Source organism: Carassius carassius, chromosome 10 (genome assembly GCF_963082965.1).
Source record: "Carassius carassius chromosome 10, fCarCar2.1, whole genome shotgun sequence".
In the NCBI taxonomy this organism is placed as follows: domain Eukaryota; kingdom Metazoa; phylum Chordata; class Actinopteri; order Cypriniformes; family Cyprinidae; genus Carassius; species Carassius carassius.
The window spans coordinates 28,405,127-28,423,719 of NC_081764.1; the positions used below are offsets into that span (position 1 = coordinate 28,405,127).

An 18,593-nucleotide genomic window follows, 5' to 3' on the forward strand; every position below is an offset into this window, starting at 1 on the left:
AAATAGGCTACCATGCTTTTCAACAGCATTTTTGACAGACAATTTGTAGAGCAACATTTTATTCTTAATGAAAACTTGAGTTGAGTTGACTCCTCAAAAACATTTTTATGTGCAGGTAACCAGTCACATAGATTTTTTTTTTAAACCTTCTGACACTGAGTCTAAAAACCTGTCAGAGTTTGAGACAGGTGGTGTCGGCACATTTGTAATGTGTCTTTTCTCTGACCAGTGTTTCTATATCATTCCTCTCCTGCCCTCCTTTAGTCTCCTTGCTCGGCTGAGGAGGAGCACCGTCAGATGGAGGAAATTCTGCGTTTGGAGCGAGAGATTGAGCGTCTGCAGAAGAAAAGAGAAGACGGTGTGTCTATGCTATGTGAGAGCTCAAAACAGGAGCTCCGCTTGCGGCGTGATGCCGAGACCTTGCGTCAGAAAAAAGCAGCCTCTCGTGTTGCCACTGAATTCCTTGAACTGCTCGACACCGGAGGCCCAGAAGTCATTCCCGGTGATGTTAAACCACCTGCCTCCAGACCTGCGGCAGCCACTGAGGAAGAGGTAGATGAAGGCTTCCATGCAGGCGAAGAGTGTATACCACTTCCCGAGTTCCCTCCTCCAGTGGAAGGTCCAGTGGATCAGGAAATCTTAGCCACTCTGCCACCTCCTCCTCCTGCCTTTGCTGAGGGCACAGTGGCTCCATCTGCACCCAACGTTCCACCTGGGGCTCCTCCCCCGCCTCCTCCTCCTCCACCACCTCCTCCCCCTCTCCCTTGTGATGCCAAAAAGGAAGATGGAAAGCCTGAATTGGCTAAAACAGTTAAAGAGGTGGATGGGAAAAAGGAGGGAGAGGATGCGGATCGCACCAGCAGGCTGACTGCAGCGGAGTCTCTTCCAGACACAGAGGAACCCATCTACAGTGTGCCTGGGGATGGCGAGTCAGACTATGACCAAGACGATCTAGAGGATGGACAGAGCAGCATTGCGGCGACAGACACAGAACACGCACGCAAGTCTACCTGCACCAACGCAAGCCAGGAGTCTTACAACCGCAGCTCAGATTCAGTGAGTTACACAGAGAACACGTGCCTTAAGGGTGCAAATTCTTTTTATATAAAGCTATTTATAAATAGTATAACCTAACCACAACAGAAAACGTCTGTATTTTTATAATTTAAAACAAATACTTAGAATTTACTTTAATTATAACATATTTACAAATTTTACTTTGTCCCTGGAAGTCCCTAGAATGGAAATTTTGTCAGGTTTAGCTCACTTCTGGGCACATATTTGTATACTCTGTCTGTCTCTTTTTTTAAGTATGCTGACAGCGATGATGAGCATGATGGGTATGTGGATACAGATGAGGAGGTATCCAACGGTAAAGTCAGCATCTTGAATGGGAACGGACCTCCGTACTTCCACAGTTACCTTTACATGAAGGGTAAGAAATCAGAGATTAAATCTTTTTACAATAAATAAAGTCCCTAAGGCTGTGGCCATCAACCTTTTTAAATTCAAAGCCCCTATTGTCAAACATAATATTCAAAGGGCCAAAATGGATCTGATACTTCTGCTGTAATGACAAAGCTACTCATTTTAACACTTTTCACACAATGTATTAAAATAATAAAATTAGGATTAATAATTAATACAAATTACATAATTCCAGACGTTTCAATAAAAAGTAGAGCATGGCACTAGCAATTCCAAGGTCATTGATTTCATTTGCAAGGAATGCATAATTTGATCAAAAACAATATACTTTGAATGCAAAGGTTTTAATTGACCAATTCATTTAAAACGTCTTTCATGTTTGTGGGTTTATATGTGTGTGTGTGTGTGTATGTATATATATATATATATATATATATATATATATATATATATACATACACACACACAGTTTTTTTTACACAGATTACAATTTCTACCCAACAAAATATTTTAGAGTTTGCTTTAACTAGAAAATAATCCCTATTGAAATTTCCTTGATTTTAAAGGTCTAGAAATAACACTTTTTCATCATGAGTTTTCCAAGGTTGTGAGAACCTTGGTTCTTAAATAAAAATGACAGTTGTTTAGAGAATGATTTAAGATAAGAAATAAGATGACAGTTTACATCATTTTAGCTCGATTTTTTGTGGCTTATTTTAAAGTCTGTTTTATCATATTTTAAATCATTTAAAGATATCTTGAGACCTGTATAAAAGTATAAATCTTCTTTATCTCTTCCGTAGCTGGCTTGATGATCCCATGGCGCAGGCGTTGGTGTGTTCTGAAGGACGAAACATTCATGTGGTTCCGCTCTAAACAGGAGTCGTTTAAGTCAGGCTGGCTGTACAAGAAGGGCGGCGGTCTATCCACTCTCTCTCGCAGGAACTGGAAGATGCGCTGGTTCGCTCTGCGCGACACCAAGCTCATGTACTTTGACAATGACAGCGAGGAAAAGCTGAAAGGGGCAATCGACATCCGCTCGGCCAAGTAAGTATGAGAGAAATAGGAAACAATATTGTGGTATCATTAGGTGTCTATGTCAGATAGGAAGACAGTTTTTGTGATTTTTGTTTGCAAATTACAAAAACACTGGATCAGGTTTTATCAAGTTTTTTCCTTTTTTAGGGAGATTGTGGACAATCATGAAAAAGAGAATGCTCTGAATATTGTGACAGATGAGAGAACATACCAGGTGTTTGCCGAGTCACCAGAGGATGCCAGGTATGCGGACATCTTCATCTCCATGTGTTTTCCATAAGTGGACTGAACTGCTCATACTCACTCTGCACTCTTTGTTTTGCTCTCCTTCACTTAGTGGTTGGTTTACCGTGTTGAGTCGGGTCCACAATGCCACGCCAGACCAGCTGCTGGAGATGTCTCCTGAGCAGGCCAACCCAAAGAACGCTGTGGTCAGTGTCCTTACACTTTGTGCACTTTCACCATTAAACCTTCTTTCTATTTCAACAACTGGCTTTGCTCTCTTTCTCTCAGGGCACACTGGATGTTGGACTGATTGATTCAGTTTGTGCCTCAGACAATCCTGACAGGTGAGTGTCAAGAAGAAAACCAATGGCTGAAATTACTTACAGCACTTGAAGCTGAATTGTGCTATTTTTTCTACTTCTATAGTTTTCATTTTTAATTTTGCGTCACCATTTACTTCAATAGCAAAATAAAAAGTCCACAACAGCGTTTGTCTTCCAAAAGTAAAAGAGATACATTAATTACAAAAGATTTGTTGATTACAGTGGTTAGAATACACTCCCTCAGCTGTTGTATTAGAAACTTTTATGTAGCAGTGTTAAATTTCTATGTTTTAATGACAAGATAATATAATGCAAAGTACTGAGTTATAAATGTATGTAAAAAAAGAAGAAAAATACTTTGTTACATTTACATAACTGGGGAAGCGTATCATCACAGTCTATGAAAAGGGTCCATTATGAGTAAGCCATTTTTGGGCTGTATCAAAATATAAATATTTTAATGCTTATGTAATGCTAATGGAACAGATGTTACAAACTTTACCTTTAACATTTGAATTTGTATTGCTAAATATCTGAAGATAGAAAGTGTCTAACGTTGCCATTTTTAGCTGGTGCTAACACAAATTCTATTTCCTTTCAAATAGGCCCAATTCATTTGTGATCATCACAGCTAATCGTGTGATCCACTGTAACTCAGACCTGCCGGAGGAAATGCATCACTGGATCAGTCTGCTTCAGAAACCCAAAGGAGACTCCAAGAGTGATGGACAGGAGTTTCTGGTCAGAGGTGTGTTACTAATCTTTAACAGAGTTGTAACCTGAATTTGGGTACCAAATTAACTTTATTTGTGGTTGATTAGTTATATAACATGTCCATGAGTATTTGGATTCAAATAGATATTATTGCATTAAGGACAGTGTATATTTTAGGTTCTGTAACTGTTTCTTTGTGACACAGGATGGCTGCACAAGGAGATGAAAGCTGGAGCCAAAAGTTCTGCTCTCAAACTGAAAAAGCGCTGGTTTGTCTTGACAAACAACTCTCTGGACTATTTCAAGTCTTCTGAACGTAATGCATCTAAGATGGGCACGCTAGTTCTGAACAGCCTGTGCTCTGTGGTCCAGCCAGAGGAGCAAAGGTTTAAAGAGACAGGTGAGGATGAATGGTCATGATATGATGTGACTGAGTACGTATGTTATTATTAAAAGTATAGTTATTATAATAAGTATAGTAATTATAGTAAGTATGGAATTATAGCTCAAGTTGCTTAAGTAATAGAACAGAATATATTATATTACTTAATAAAAGTACTGAACCATGCTTATTAAATAGAATATAGATATACTGAATATTCCATTAACTAATGTTAACAAATGCAGCTTTAAAATGTAAAAATGTATCGGTATTGAAATTAGCACACTCTTACAAGGAACAATACTTCTACGGCTTATATTAACCTTATTTAATATTAGAAATGGAATCTTACAAATTGTAAAGTGTTATCATTTCAAATAAATCCAAATAGTCATGATTCAAAATGGCCATGTTTAAACATCAACACAAAGGCCATAGCAATGAAATTATATACATATGAATACTCTCACACTTTATTGGCTGTTATTTTGGATCACTTGATGATCATCCAGTCAAAATAATAAAAAGCACCAGACAAAAAGAGCAGCACCGTGATAACGTATATCTCGCAGGCATCACACACCGGATGCATTCAGTTGAAGTGGCTGTCAAGAACAGTTTATTTAATCACCAAACAGGCAAAGGTTCACTACAGGAATGAACAAAGTCGATGAGTTTGAAGTTTGTAGCAAAATGGAAAGATAAAGCGCAATCTGATTTGTAGCTGTATATATAAAGCATACAGACTTTATAAGAGCTACAGAAAGACAAACATTAGTTGAAAAAGGCACAGTACACAGTCTTCCAGCCATGGGTTAAGACATTATACATGCGAACAACAATATTACTTAATTAATTTTTTTCTAATAAAAGTATTTAAATTGTTGGTTATATGTCATTCATTTTGCATTTATTTTGAATAATGAGCATATGTTGAAAATTAGTTTTTCTCTCTTTTAAACTAAGATACATGGTGATGCTGATGTCTGGTTACACTGCAGGTTACTGGAACATCATAATTCATGGGCGTAAACATTCATACCGTCTGTACACCAAGATGCTGAATGAAGCCATGCGCTGGGGGTCTGCCATTCAGGGCGTCATTGACAACAAGGCGCCCATTGAAACGCCCACCCAGCAACTTATTAGGGACATCAAGGTAATCAGTTTTTAAAACATAAGTCTGTTTTTTGCACTCAAGGTTAGAATGGATAAAACTGTTGCTTAATAAAAAATGGTAGATAAATCGTGGCCTTTCCTTTTGCCTTTTCTGACATTTGTGTAGGAAAACAGTGTGAACTCTGAGGTTGTGGAACAAATGTATCGAAGAAACCCCATTCTGAGATATACCCAGCATCCCTTGCATTCACCTCTTCTGCCACTATCATATGGAGAGGTCAGCGAAAGCTGTGAGTATCGCCCACCTGCTAAATCCCTCACACATGTAAAATGCACAGAAAGTGACATAAGAAATGTACTACAATACACATCCAACATGGTAACTCTGTTTCCTGTTAGTGCAGAGATGCATTTTGTATCTTCCTCTCTTTTTCTCACAGATTATCTTGCTAACAGATCTCTTTCTCCTTTCTTTTGCAGTGCAAAAGGAGAAGGGTTATGGAAGCCTGCAGGATGAGGCAGTGAATATCTTTAACTCACTTCAGGAAATGGAGATAGTTTCAGACCCTGTCGCCATCATCCAGGGCATCCTGCAGACTTGCCATGATCTGCGGCCACTGAGAGACGAGGTGTACTGTCAGCTGATCAAACAGACCAATCACGTGCCCCAACCCAACAGCCCTGCAAACCGCGCACATTGGCACCTGCTCACCTGCATGAGCTGCACCTTCCTGCCCAGTCGTGCCATCCTGCGCTACCTCCGATTCCACTTGAAGAGGTACAAGGGAGATGCTCATTAAATAGCATCTTGGAGTTGAATAACGGTTATATTTCCATTTCAAGGGCCATTTGACAAACACTGCATTTTTTCTGTGAATAATCCCTCAGAGTTAGAGAGCGCTTTCCTGGCACTGAGATTGAGAAGTATGCCCACTTCATTGGTGAGTCCCTGAAGAAGACAAAGACCAGGGAGTATGTGCCCTCTCAGGAGGAGATCGCCGCCCTGCTGAACAGACAGGAAATGACAACTATTGTGTACTGCCATGGAGGAGGGTCTTGCAAGATATCCATCAACTCACACACCACGGCTGGAGAGGTAAGAGGAAGAGAAAGAAATTTTATCGATTTTATTAACATACTCGGACATCATTTCACGAGTTCACACTTACATATAATTAGCTGAAGTATTATAATGCATATTTGGCGTGCTGTCCCGGGAAGGGCTCCGAGCTCGGGAATGGCCCGAACCTAGAGTACCCCCCGTATATAAAAGTGTAAAATAAACTCTAGTGGAGGAGATGGGGTGGAGTGGGAATGCTGATAAATCATCAATGGAGACAGGTAGGTCAGCTGTATTTATACCCCTAGGGTTGATTATCTTAAGTGTGCTCCACCTGTGCTAATTAGGCTAAGTATCTGACGTGCTCCTCCCGAATCTTGTTAATGAAACTACATTTTGTCATCTCTGCTTTGAAATATATAATGAAGTGATATAGCACGTCCTGCAAAGTTGGATGAATGTGATGTTTTATTTGTCTGTGTCAAGGTGGTGGAGAAGCTGATTCGTGGTCTGGCAATGGAAAACAGCAGGAACATGTTTTCTTTGTTTGAGCACAATAAGGTGGAGAGTCGGGCCATAGAAAGCCGTGTAATTGTTGCAGATGTTCTAGCGAAGTTTGAGAGGTAATGAACAGTTCATATGGTCTATGTTGATTAGAATATTTCAAATAAATTGTTGCTCCATTTCTATATTTAAAACTATCTATAGCATCTATAAAACCTATATTTCTGTACATGTTATTTCTTTTGGCTTTATGACTGAGGGTCATCTGCTCTCATCTGTTCTTTCAGGTGGGCAGGTGGTGAAGAAGAGGAGGAGGAAGGCCCCTGGAGGCTATATTTCAAGCTCTATTGCTTTCTTGATGTGGAAAGCATGCCCAAAGAGGGAGTAGAATTTGCCTTCATGTTTGAGCAGGTGAATTAATTATTTCTATTTTGTAAAATTTTTATAGCCATTATAGATAATTCTTACTATTAATTTACCTGATTTAAATCACATAGTCAGACCTGCTTTAAAAATGTTTCTAATGGTAATCATGTGTGTTGAAATGTTTTCTTTAAATGGAATTAACCTAGAATATGCAAAACCTTATTTACAGTCTTCACATCACTTTCACTCCAAAAATCTAATATTTCCCTAACAACAATTGGCACAAAATAGATATAATCACGTTAACTGCAAAAAATTTAACAATTTACATTGTTTCATTAGATAAAACTATATTATAGTAAAAAAATTAATTTTCACTTGTATTCTCAACAATTCAACAACCGAAAGTAACTAGAATAGAAGTGAAGATATGCTTCAGTCTCATGTTTTTCCCCTCATCTTGTGATCTAGCATGATTGACCAACTTGGGCAAATGGGCCCTGATTTGGGTATCTTTATGCCATCTTTATTGGGCATCTGATTTGGGCTTCTTTCACTCTTCTATCGATAGGCTCATGAGAGTCTCATCAGTGGTCATTTCCCAGCCCTTGAGGAAACCCTCCAGCACTTAGCAGCCCTGCGACTGCAGTACATCCACGGTGATGTGGCCCGTACACCCTGGAGCCTAAGCAGTGTCTACCCTGTTGGACGACTTCGCACACGCATACTCCAGTCCACCAAAGCAGGGGTGGCTGGAGTACCCGGGGCTGGTATAGTAGGGCCAGGAGGTCACACTTTAGAACGCCGGAAGACCAACTTCCTAGATGAGACGCTGAGACGCAGCTTCAAGACAGGATCGCTGAAGAAACAGCGTGTTGAAGAGGAACAGATGTTGGAGATGTTTGTAAAGGAGGAGATGTCAGCCACACTGGCCAGTGTTCTGGAGAAATGGAGCAGACTACAGGGCATGCCTCAGCACCAGGCCATGCTCAACTACATGACCGTCATCAAAGAGTGGCCAGGATACGGGTCCACGCTGTTTGATGTAGAGGTATAAATCATAAATATATGGTTACAGCCTTGAAAGTAGCAATATTTATCATTACTAAACATTAGCTAAGCCCCAAAGTGCTATGTTATTTCAAACTTGATACGTTTACTAACATACCTATAATTCTAACAGATAGCTAAATTCGGACTCCTTTTCAGTTCTCCTTAATGTTACAGTAAGTAATTTAGCCACTAATGTTAACTGACATTACTAATTATGTGTTGTTTTTTATTTATGCCTCTGCAGTGTAAGGAGGGCGGCTTCCCTCATGATCTGTGGCTGGGAGTCAGTGCTGAAAACGTCTCTGTGTACAAGCGGGGGGAATCCAAACCACTCGAAACTTTCCAGTATGAGCACATTGTTTTCTTCGGAGCACCTCAGCCCAGCACATACAAAATCATTGTTGATGAAAGAGAGATGTTCTTCGAGACGTCTCAGGTAATACACTTCTTTGCTTCTGTTATCAGTGCTATGTTGGACAAAATGTTGTAGAATTGTTTTATTGGTTGAGGAGCATTTAAATCTTTTGAGGATGTACACCAATTTAAATAAACATATTACAACGGAAAATAAAGACACATTTTACAGTCTTTGTTCTAAACTGAATCTATTAGTCTAGCATTCTTATTTAGTCACTATATTCCATTTTCTGTGGTAGGATTAGCATGTGATTTTAACAAATTGATTAACGAGTTTGTTTTGTTTTGTGCTTTAAGGTGGGTGAAATCACTAAGATCATGAAGGCGTACATCAACATGATTGTTAAAAAACGCTGCAGTATCATGTCCATCACCAGCAACAGCAGCGCCTGGATAAGGTGATTGACCCAAACTAGGGCTCAAAGTGTCCAGGAACATAATGTGATGACAGGAAGTATACTGCTGACCGTTATTGATTGGAGAACGAGAGGAAAGAGAGTAGGGAAGAAACAGACTTCACCTCTACAACGATTTACCTGAACCTACTGGAATTCTCTGTATACCTGTCCTAAATACAACAGCAAATGTTTATTTAATATTTATCGGACCAGTTTGACCTTTACAGAGCACAACAAAGCCTGGTTACCTGCTCACTGTTCCCTCCCCTCACTGCCAGCACCCTGACTTATGACCAAACTATTCTTCTCCATTACACTCTTCTCTCCATCTTCAGTTTTCAGTCAGTGATATTGTACCTAACTGACAGCCACCTATGACTGCATTTACTGGTAGTTTTACAAAGGTGTGCATATTGTGCTTGTGTGTGAGATCACAAATGCACACACACACAGGTGAATGCTTTGTGGAGCACATACAGAGACATTTTGTAAAGCCATGACTGCTGGAGGCCGTTCAGAGAGCAGGAGAAGAAAGCTGTGCGTTGACATTACCATACATCTCAATGACAGCTGCTCGGCTGGCACAGGACACCCCAGAAGTTGAAATCTGACATATTTTCTCATGACCCCTCATTGTCTCACATACAGGTTTTTTTAAGCCAATCACCTGAGCCTAAATGCCATGTGACTGGAGCCATAGGAAAACGACATCATGGCAGCTCTGATTGGCTGATGGCACTGCTGGGAACATGCACAGTTGCTTAAAATATATTAGTCATGATAAAAAATCCGCTATAAAGAAATATGTGCAATTTATATGTTGCTTCCGAAAAATTTGCCTTGTGCCCTCAAAAGTGTAGTTATGAAATCTACCAGCAGAAGCCACTTGGAGTCTGTTAGCCAATCAGATCGCAGTATATCTGGAGCCGGCACTATGGATATCAGCAGACTGTCTACTTATTTTTGAGACTGTTCACACATTATCAATGCAACAAACATCCTATTTTGTATTAAATGGCAGAGTGTTACATTTGATACTGTCTAAATTATTTGTATTTACAGTAATTATGTTTCATTTTTGTTCTTTTTTTCCACTGATAGAAAGTTTGTGTAATTTTAACTGTACCGAGGCACAAATGCATACACATTTTGACCAGTTTGATAATTTAGAGTGTTCAACAAAAAACGGACCAGTTTCTAAGCACCTCTATTCACTATTACAGAGATCGGATAACGGTTATTAAGTGTTTTGCAAGTAGAGCCAGGTCTGCCTGCCCAGTGCAAGCAATAAAAAAGGACTGTATTAAGCAACAGCAGTCAAGATTCAATAAGCATGTTTTTGTACTCTTACAACACATACACATAACATTAATTGTGAAACACTTACACTTATTTTATGATTAAAGCACTTAAACTGTTTAGAGCCTGTTCCACTAAGACATTTGATGTGAAAACTATGGGCCCACAGAATGCAAGGCTAGGGATCTTACTGACCTTAACCTTTTGAATGATTAAAAAGAAGATTTTTTATTTTAATCAATTTTATTCAGCAAGGATGCATTAAATTAATCAAAGGTGACAGTAAAGACATTTATAATAACAAAAGATTTCTTTTTCAAATAAATGCCGTTCTTCTAAACTTTACATTCATCAAATAATCCCGGAGAAAAGAAGAAGCTCAACTGTTTCCAATTGATAATAATAATTTCTTGAGCACCAAATCAGCAAATTAAAATGATTTCTGAGAGATCATGTGACAATGAAAACTGGAGTAATGACAGCTGTAAATTCATCAAGTAATATTAAAATAGAAAACAGTTATATTAAACTGTAATAACATTTAACAATTTTACAATATTGGTGTTGCATTAAATCTCATTAAGCTGTCAAATGTTTCATCATATTTGACTGCACAGAAAAACCAGCACAAACTGAGACAAGTGGGTCTCTGAATTTTAAAAAAGGCTTTGCTTAAGGAGCATAAAACTTTTGAGGATGTACGTAGTTTGCTGGCATGGACATTATACCCATTTGCTTGACTTGGAAAGCCTCAATTCTATAAAGTGCATCTTGACCAACTAGTGGCTAATCTTATGTAGCTGCATATCTGTTCCCTCAAACCACAGGTAAAGTGACAGTCTTTTCTTTACAAGAACTGCCTGACAAATTACCCTAAACATCTCATATAAAACAGGTTGAACACTCTGCATTAAGACACATTCTAAAAGTTTACTGTTTTTGCTCTTGTCAGAATTTTTATTTCGCTTTCTGACAATTTATCATGGCCAAATCAGCCTTTTTGTGTTTCATGTCATGATGGAGCACTGCTAAGACTGTTATCAGAGCAGCCATGCTGACAGAGAGATGACAGATAGCAGACATAACATAGATCTAAAATAACACCAAGAAACATAATTCATTGACTTTCGATCAACACAGAATGGTTCCATGTATGCCTGTAGTTTTTCTTTCTGTTAGTATAATCCTACAACAGTATACCTGTGTAATTTTGCTGTTTGATAGCTAGATATATTTGTCAGTGTAATGCAAGTTTTTTTGTGAACGTGTATGTCTGAATTTAATGATGAATTGAAACAAGGATATGATGATGGAATATTATTATGTTTAGGAAGCTATGTGTATGGGGATTTCTATTATGATATTGTTATGATTATATTTATGAAACCGAATGGGAAGGGGTGGGTGAGGGTTTGGTGTATTTATCTGTTATGATGGTGTTATAGTTGATGGTGCAGGGTCACCCTTTCATGCTGATCTCAGATTTTTCTCCATCTTTCATTCCCTTTTTTTAAACCACCGAGGATCAGATCAGCATTAAAGGGCTGCCAACACTGTGAAGAAATGGATAGAATTTACTTGTCATGAATAACTGGAGAAGATTTGATGTGACGGTGTGTTGAAGTAATAAGCAGTATGTGTTGATGTTGCTGTTTGTGTGTGTGTGTATATGTGCAAGTGTGTGTTAAGAGAAGGTGGTGTCAGAGCAGCCGAGAAGACTCAGGTGCTAGCTTACACTCTGCCTCATACACACATATTAACACATAGACGTTCACACACAAAGATCTACATAAAACATGCACACAGATATAGCACGGTTGGTTCTGTCTCTCCCACACATTCACACTGGGGTCCTTGCTCAGCTGCAGGCAGCCAGTACAAGGCCTGAATGTATTTTTTTTTTGTCTTCATTGCATACTATAAATTATAGCTTACTCTGAAAAAAATAATAATAATTGTGCTTATTTAAATATTGAAAGGGAGAAAAAAATGTTTTGTTTTGTAACTGGCTTTACAAAATGCTTTAATAAATTATTGTAATTTATCTCAAAGTAGTGGTTTTATTTGTATATTAAATATCCTAAATGGAGCTGAATATTGTTTGGTCAGGAACTGAGGTTTGCTGCTTAATCATGAGCCAGAATTTCGCCATTATAAGAATACAACGCGAAGTCATGACCTACTTATTATTAATAGCTCACGCCATCGCCAGAAGAAGATTGCAACGCAACTTCATTAACTACTTAATATTCATATCTTAAGCCATCTCCATTGAAAGGATACAATGCTCTGTTGTATTACGTACTTAATAAACCACGCCTTCGCCGAAGCAGGTATTGTGTAATTTAAGCTCTTAAAAGGATGTCATGCGCCATTAAAGAGACACAAAACCAGAAAACCTGTTTCCAGTTTCTGGTCGAATGAAAGAAGTGTCTGCGCTGAGGTTTCAAAGGAAGATATTTGCTGACAAAATTTATTACAAACAGAGGAGTTTTATTTAGGTATTCGTTCATTTAAAAAAGAGAACATGAACTTTATTCCTCTCGTCCTGCTTCTCTTTGGTTTGAGCTCAACGCTGGCACAGAATACATTATCTCCAAATACTACAACACAGACTACACAATCTTCAACTACGAGCAAAGCACCGACTACAACACCACATCCAAGTAAGGCAAATAGACACTTTTGGGGAATACATTCTAGAGTAGTTTTAGAACCTCTAGTTTCATAGGGGTTGAATTTACATACAAACAAATGTAAAACTTGGTCTTTGTCCTTTGACATGAGTTTACTGTGATTACAATAACCAGAATTATTTGTATAGCTGTTTTACTACTTAAACTAAATGGGCAATAAACTATTACAAATACACTGTTTGTAGAGCCCAAACATAAGACCTGCTGTTTAATGTTAAACCATTTAATTCTCCTGAAAGACCATTATGGTGTACTAGTAAATAGCTGCCTTTATCTGATTTCCCATGCTGCTTTTGTCTAGTTCCATAACTAAGGATGGCCAAGGCAACCACTGTCTCATAGGGTGTAATTGTTGCCTAATGTATTGAGTCTGGCTCTTAAGCTTGTTGTAGTGTTTAAAACAGAATTAGATTAATTAACGTGTCTCTAACCACAGTTAAACTGTCTAACAATTAAACTGTCCTCTCTTACACTTTTCTAGGTTGCGAGAGCAAGACTGGTACAAACTGTGATGAATGCTTGGCATATGTGGATGTGAGTTTGGATTAAATTAAGCCTCTCTCTTTGATGTTTGGAGATATTATTGTCTTTATATTTTTGTCTGTCGCTATAGTCCACAAAGAAGACCGGCCTGATTTATTCACACTACGTTAAATGGGTCGAAATATGTTGGTATAAACCATATAAATAATTTATGACGAGAACCAAAAACATGAGGAAACAGACTGACAAGGAAATAATGAACGCAGCATGGTTGGCAGGATTTTTTACTCTTATCAGATCATCACGTACCTCACCTGTGGAACAGGTTTGGGCTGTTTTAGATGTTTACAGCTTTTGCTCTCTTTCAGAAAGCTCTGCGTCACTTGTGTCACCTTAAAAAGTCAGTCACACAAATATTCATATACTGAGGTCGGCCTTTTATTTAGTGGTGTTTGCTAAAGTAAGTGTCATTGTTACTGTAATTCACACTTAGGGCTAGATATTTGAACAAAAATCCAACCCTGAGTATTAAACCTCAGACATTAATTTTGTCTTGTAACATTAGTGTAATGGACACAAATAATACCTCAAATCCTATCTTATTGTGAAGAGGTGTTCTAATACTTTTCTAAGCAATCAGTTACAGTTTTCAACTGCTGATATTTTACATTTTAAACTAGTTCTCATGTGTTCACTCATGGTGCTATCAGGTCCATCAATGCATTTGAATTGTTTGTGTATATTTTAGCTATAGAATTCAGTCTGTTGTTGCTGTGTGACGCTGACATTCTGTATTTAAGACACTCCCAAACAAACCTTTCATATACCACGGACACGTGCACACAGCTGTTCTCACAGTTACTGACGTGTGTGTCAGTATCAATGCTGTAATAGCTCGTCTCTACTGGTGTCATCATTGTTTGTGTTACTATCTGCAACCCTAAATTTAGAGAATAAACCTTTGAAGCTTTGAATCCTGGATACAGTGGATGACTGTATATAACAATCTTACTCTTCAATCTCTCTTTTTAGTGTCTGTGGTGCATTTCAACTAAAACATGTGTAACATACCCAGCCAAAAACATCCTGCCCCCCAGTTCCCTCTGCCCACTGAATGATGCTAGATGGGGCCTTTGCACAAGTAAGAAACATTAAAAAAAAAAAAATCTCTCTTATTTTCCTGTTTATTTATGATACTGGGTTTCCCAGCCTTCATCAACTTTTATTTCTTGTCTTCTTTTTAAGTAGACACAGCACAAAACAAAGATCATTTAATTTAATCATCATCATCATTTGATCATTTAAATCACAAAACAACAATACAATAATAATAATTATTAGGTATACACAAAATACAGTCAAGTCATCTTTATTTGTATAGCGCTTTATACAATACTGATTGTGTCAAAGCAGCTTTACGGTGTCAAACAGGAAAATAGTTTGTTAATAATGCACAGAGACAAAATCAAAGAGTCATTTTTCAAGATAAAGTCAGTTCATTGATGATTCAGTGACGTCATCATCCAGTTCAGCTCTTTTCCAGTAGTGTGTGCAATCAGTCAAGCACCCCCAACTAAGCAAGCCCAAGGTCGACAGTGGCAAGGAACCAAAACTCCATCAGTGACAGAAATGGAGAAAAAACACAGAGAAACCAGGATCAGTCGGGGGTGGGGAGGGGGGGAGATGGGAGGGGTTGGGGGATTGGTGGTAGCTGTCCTCTGTCCAGACGAATCGAGCATGGAGTGGTTTAATTACAGGCTGCAGTGGTCATATTGTGCAGAGGACTTATCTGGTTCCTGTGGTCTTTTGCCGATGGTCATTGTGGTGAAGAGGTTTTCGCAGGGGACCTGTTTCTGGGGTGCTTCTAGTTGACATGGTTTGACTCTCAGTGCTGTAGAGGTCGTCATTAGGTGCTGATCCACCATCTGGTCTGGATATGGATTGGATCCGTATGGCTACCGTGACCTCGGAATAATAATGAAAGAGACTAATATTAGTGTAGATGCCATTCTTTTTACAATGTAGCAAGTACATTGGGTGTTAAGGGAAGTGTTCCTGATTAAAGGACCTTATTATTGCAGCCTAACAATCCTTTAATGGATTTGAATTATAGAAATGTGACAGAGTATCATGTGTATGCAAGGTTAAAGAGATGGGTCTTTGATCTAGATTTAAACTGACAGTGTGTCTGCCTCCCAAACAATGCTTGGTAGATTTTTAAGCGCCAGATTTTTGGCGCTTAATAGGAAAAGGATCTGCTGCTCGCAGTTGATTTTGATATTGTAGGTATTATCAAATGGCCAGAGTTTTGAGATTGCGGTGGACATGAAGGACAGTAATGCGATATGAGCTTGCTTAAGTATTGAGGAACTAAACTAAAGTAATTAGCAAGATTTTAAAATGTATTTGATGTTCAATATGGAGCCAGTGCAAAGTTGACAAAACTGGGCTAATGTGGTCATACACTGCAAAAATGATTAGAGCTTTTGTCTTGTTGCTTGTCCAAATATCTAAAAAAAAAAAATTAAATCAAGAAGCATTTTCTAGACAAGTATAAATTGTCTTGTTTTCAGAAAAAAAATGTCATTTTGACTTGAGGTTTTCTGTAAAACAAGCAAAATAATTATTAATTATTTTGCTTGTATGCAAGGAGGGGGTCATAACCAAAAATCAGTCCAGAAACAAACAAGAAACTCGAAGGAACACGAGGAAACCAGGTGACGGAAAATAAGGACTCCATGACACAGAGAGAAAACAGACAGGTTTAAATAGACAGGATAATGACGATCAAAGTGAAGACAGCTGAGTGCAATTAACAGGTGTGCAATTACCGTGATGAAGTGAGGTGCCTATGGGGAAGTGAGACCACTAGTGGACACCCAGGGAAACACAGACCAGACACCGTGACATCTTCTTATAACTAATGATTGCTTAAAAACAATCAAAATTTATGAAACCTACATTTTTATTTCTAACAAAACATCAAAGCTACATAATTGTTGTATTATTCTGTAAAGTTTTTTAAACCAAGTAAATTCATAAGTATTTTGACACCTAATTATATTTCATACATACAAAACATAAAAAAAAATGCCATCTTGATTTGCAAAGTTTTGTTCCCCTACTAAAAACGTATGAATAAAAATAAATATTTTTTTAAATGTTTATGGATGTCTCGATCAAAAGGACCCAAATGCATTATGAGGGTTAAACATAATTAAAATTGGTATCAGTCATAAACAAGTATTTTCTCTAGCCCAAATTCCAGATTTAACACAACTAAAAAGCAACTACAGTACTTAACCAAAATTACCATAATCAAATTTTTCCTTGGCATAAATGTTTTAGGAGTTGATACGGCATTACCTGGAGATAATGTTTTAACACTTTCTATGACTTTCTCTCTTTTTTTGTGTGTGTGTTTGTAATTCAGTAAACTTCCAGATTTTGATCATTACATTGTCAGTGGCTGGAGCGCTGCTCATCATTGGTTTTTTGCTGTGTATTTTCTGCTGCTGCAAGTGTGAGAACATTGGGTAAGTCTAAACATACAAGATGTGTTTGACCTATTGTATGTCACATTAACTTTTATTATATGGTTGACAAATGAGTCGTAACCTCCATTTAGCTTTCTTAAATACTACAGGGAGTTGCTGTCACCTCTCTCAGGCTGTAATTACTTTTACTTGCATAAATGTAGATAAAGTCAAAATACTTAAAACTTAAAATGTGAATATTGGTCAACCTCTCTGCATCGCTGTAAAATGGTAGAACCAAGAGACATCATAAAAGAAAGATCTGAACTACTCAACTTTGTCAATTAAACAAACTTTGTCTTTCATAGATCTGCTCGATTTCAAAACAGGATGAACCGGCAAACAGACAAGACAAAAACAAAACAAGAGCAGAGGTAGGAGTAACTGACATTTAAATATTCAAAATGGAGATGACAGACATTAGGAGGTGCAAGATAATATGAAAAACCAGTTAAAAGGGGAATTCTGAACATTTTCATTAAGTATCTTATATTGAACATCTGCTTTTATCCATACATTTACATGGATAATGTTTCAACATTTGAATTTTCAAAGCAGACAAAAGATATTATGTTATGAGGTACTAAGATGCCACAAATGATGTTCTGTGAAAAACCTGTTCTACAGCTGTGATGGGTACTGATTGTCAACATACCTTTAGGGTGTTAGTGTAATTTCACTATGAATTTATACTCTTATGTTCTTGTTTCACAGAAAAACTGAGTTGAAGATTAGACATGATGAGATCCGACAGAAATATGGTGAGTCAACGATTCCCTCTTCTCAGAAACTGCATAAATAAGTGAATTTGAACTGTTTTTGTTGGCTGTGCAAGAAAAATAAGTTATACTGTCAATCAATATAAAGGTAAGGAGCATATGACAGTGTTCCAAAAATAGGTCCAGCCTCATATTTTGGAATGTTTTCAAAAAATGCTGGATGGTTTTAAAATATCCTTTTTTTTTTCTTTGCTATGACTAGTCAATTTTGCAGTCTAGTTAAATTCTTTATGAAGTTTTGCTCCCTCTAGTGGCAATTATTCAATTCATAATATTTAACATTACCAAGCAATGTCTTTAAGATTTTATTCAGTGGCCTTTTTGTTAAGAATAGAAAAAGAAGTTACTATATGTTTGATTGAAATGTATATTTGATTAATTTATGTAATTTTGTCTTTTTTTCCCCGTCTCTCTCTATAAGGTCTCAGCAGGGCAAGTCCTTATGCCAGATTTGACAATCCAAGCTAAAATGATGGGCGTTTTAAAGATGAATACTTTGACTATCTGCTGCCTATTTGAAAATGATTACAAAAGATGAAATAATATGATTCCACTGTGCTCAAAATTATAATTTTCAGCTTAACTTTATTTATTTTATTTACTACAATTTTCCACAATGTATTCAATCAATGTAACTCCCCAACAATTATAATATGAAAGTAACTTTTTTATACACATATAATCAAAGTTTAGGTTTCAATGAAACAAAAAAAATATTCTTTGTTAAAATTGGAAATTGCTTATTAGTCCATCAGCCTTATAGATATCATAAG

General features: G+C 37.6%; 2 protein-coding genes across 2 annotated transcripts in view; both read left to right on the forward strand.

The window, feature by feature from the left end:
• Window positions 1–9,854, forward strand: part of LOC132151427 (unconventional myosin-X-like) — a 64,405-nt gene extending 54,551 nt beyond the window's left edge. The window contains exons 24-41 of the mRNA XM_059559533.1: window positions 177–205; window positions 265–1,056; window positions 1,312–1,435; window positions 2,232–2,475; window positions 2,614–2,709; window positions 2,804–2,897; window positions 2,980–3,035; window positions 3,620–3,762; window positions 3,934–4,128; window positions 5,112–5,269; window positions 5,396–5,519; window positions 5,710–6,007; window positions 6,118–6,325; window positions 6,776–6,912; window positions 7,081–7,204; window positions 7,731–8,210; window positions 8,457–8,648; window positions 8,927–9,854. Coding sequence (XP_059415516.1) covers window positions 177–205; window positions 265–1,056; window positions 1,312–1,435; window positions 2,232–2,475; window positions 2,614–2,709; window positions 2,804–2,897; window positions 2,980–3,035; window positions 3,620–3,762; window positions 3,934–4,128; window positions 5,112–5,269; window positions 5,396–5,519; window positions 5,710–6,007; window positions 6,118–6,325; window positions 6,776–6,912; window positions 7,081–7,204; window positions 7,731–8,210; window positions 8,457–8,648; window positions 8,927–9,031 — 3,599 coding nt within the window. The 3' untranslated portion in view covers window positions 9,032–9,854. The remainder of the gene's footprint in view (window positions 1–176; window positions 206–264; window positions 1,057–1,311; window positions 1,436–2,231; window positions 2,476–2,613; window positions 2,710–2,803; window positions 2,898–2,979; window positions 3,036–3,619; window positions 3,763–3,933; window positions 4,129–5,111; window positions 5,270–5,395; window positions 5,520–5,709; window positions 6,008–6,117; window positions 6,326–6,775; window positions 6,913–7,080; window positions 7,205–7,730; window positions 8,211–8,456; window positions 8,649–8,926) is intronic.
• A 2,832-nt stretch (window positions 9,855–12,686) lies between these two features.
• On the forward strand, window positions 12,687–18,353 carry LOC132151358 (pituitary tumor-transforming gene 1 protein-interacting protein-like). Its single transcript, XM_059559458.1, has 7 exons — window positions 12,687–12,992; window positions 13,504–13,556; window positions 14,538–14,646; window positions 16,939–17,041; window positions 17,350–17,415; window positions 17,756–17,802; window positions 18,242–18,353. The coding sequence occupies exons 1-7, from the start codon at window positions 12,854–12,856 to the stop codon at window positions 18,286–18,288; spliced, it is 564 nt and encodes a 187-aa protein (XP_059415441.1). The 5' UTR covers window positions 12,687–12,853; the 3' UTR covers window positions 18,289–18,353.
• Window positions 18,354–18,593: the final 240 nt, after the last annotated feature.

Excerpts from the sequence above, each read along its gene's own strand:
- LOC132151358 (XM_059559458.1), top strand. The coding sequence starts at position 12,854 with ATGAACTTTATTCCTCTCGTCCTGCTTCTCTTTGGTTTGAGCTCAACG. Across the intron at positions 12,993-13,503 it reads GACTACAACACCACATCCAA|GTTGCGAGAGCAAGACTGGT; the intron begins GTAAGGCAAATA and ends ACACTTTTCTAG. Across the intron at positions 17,416-17,755 it reads AAAACAAAACAAGAGCAGAG|AAAAACTGAGTTGAAGATTA; the intron begins GTAGGAGTAACT and ends CTTGTTTCACAG.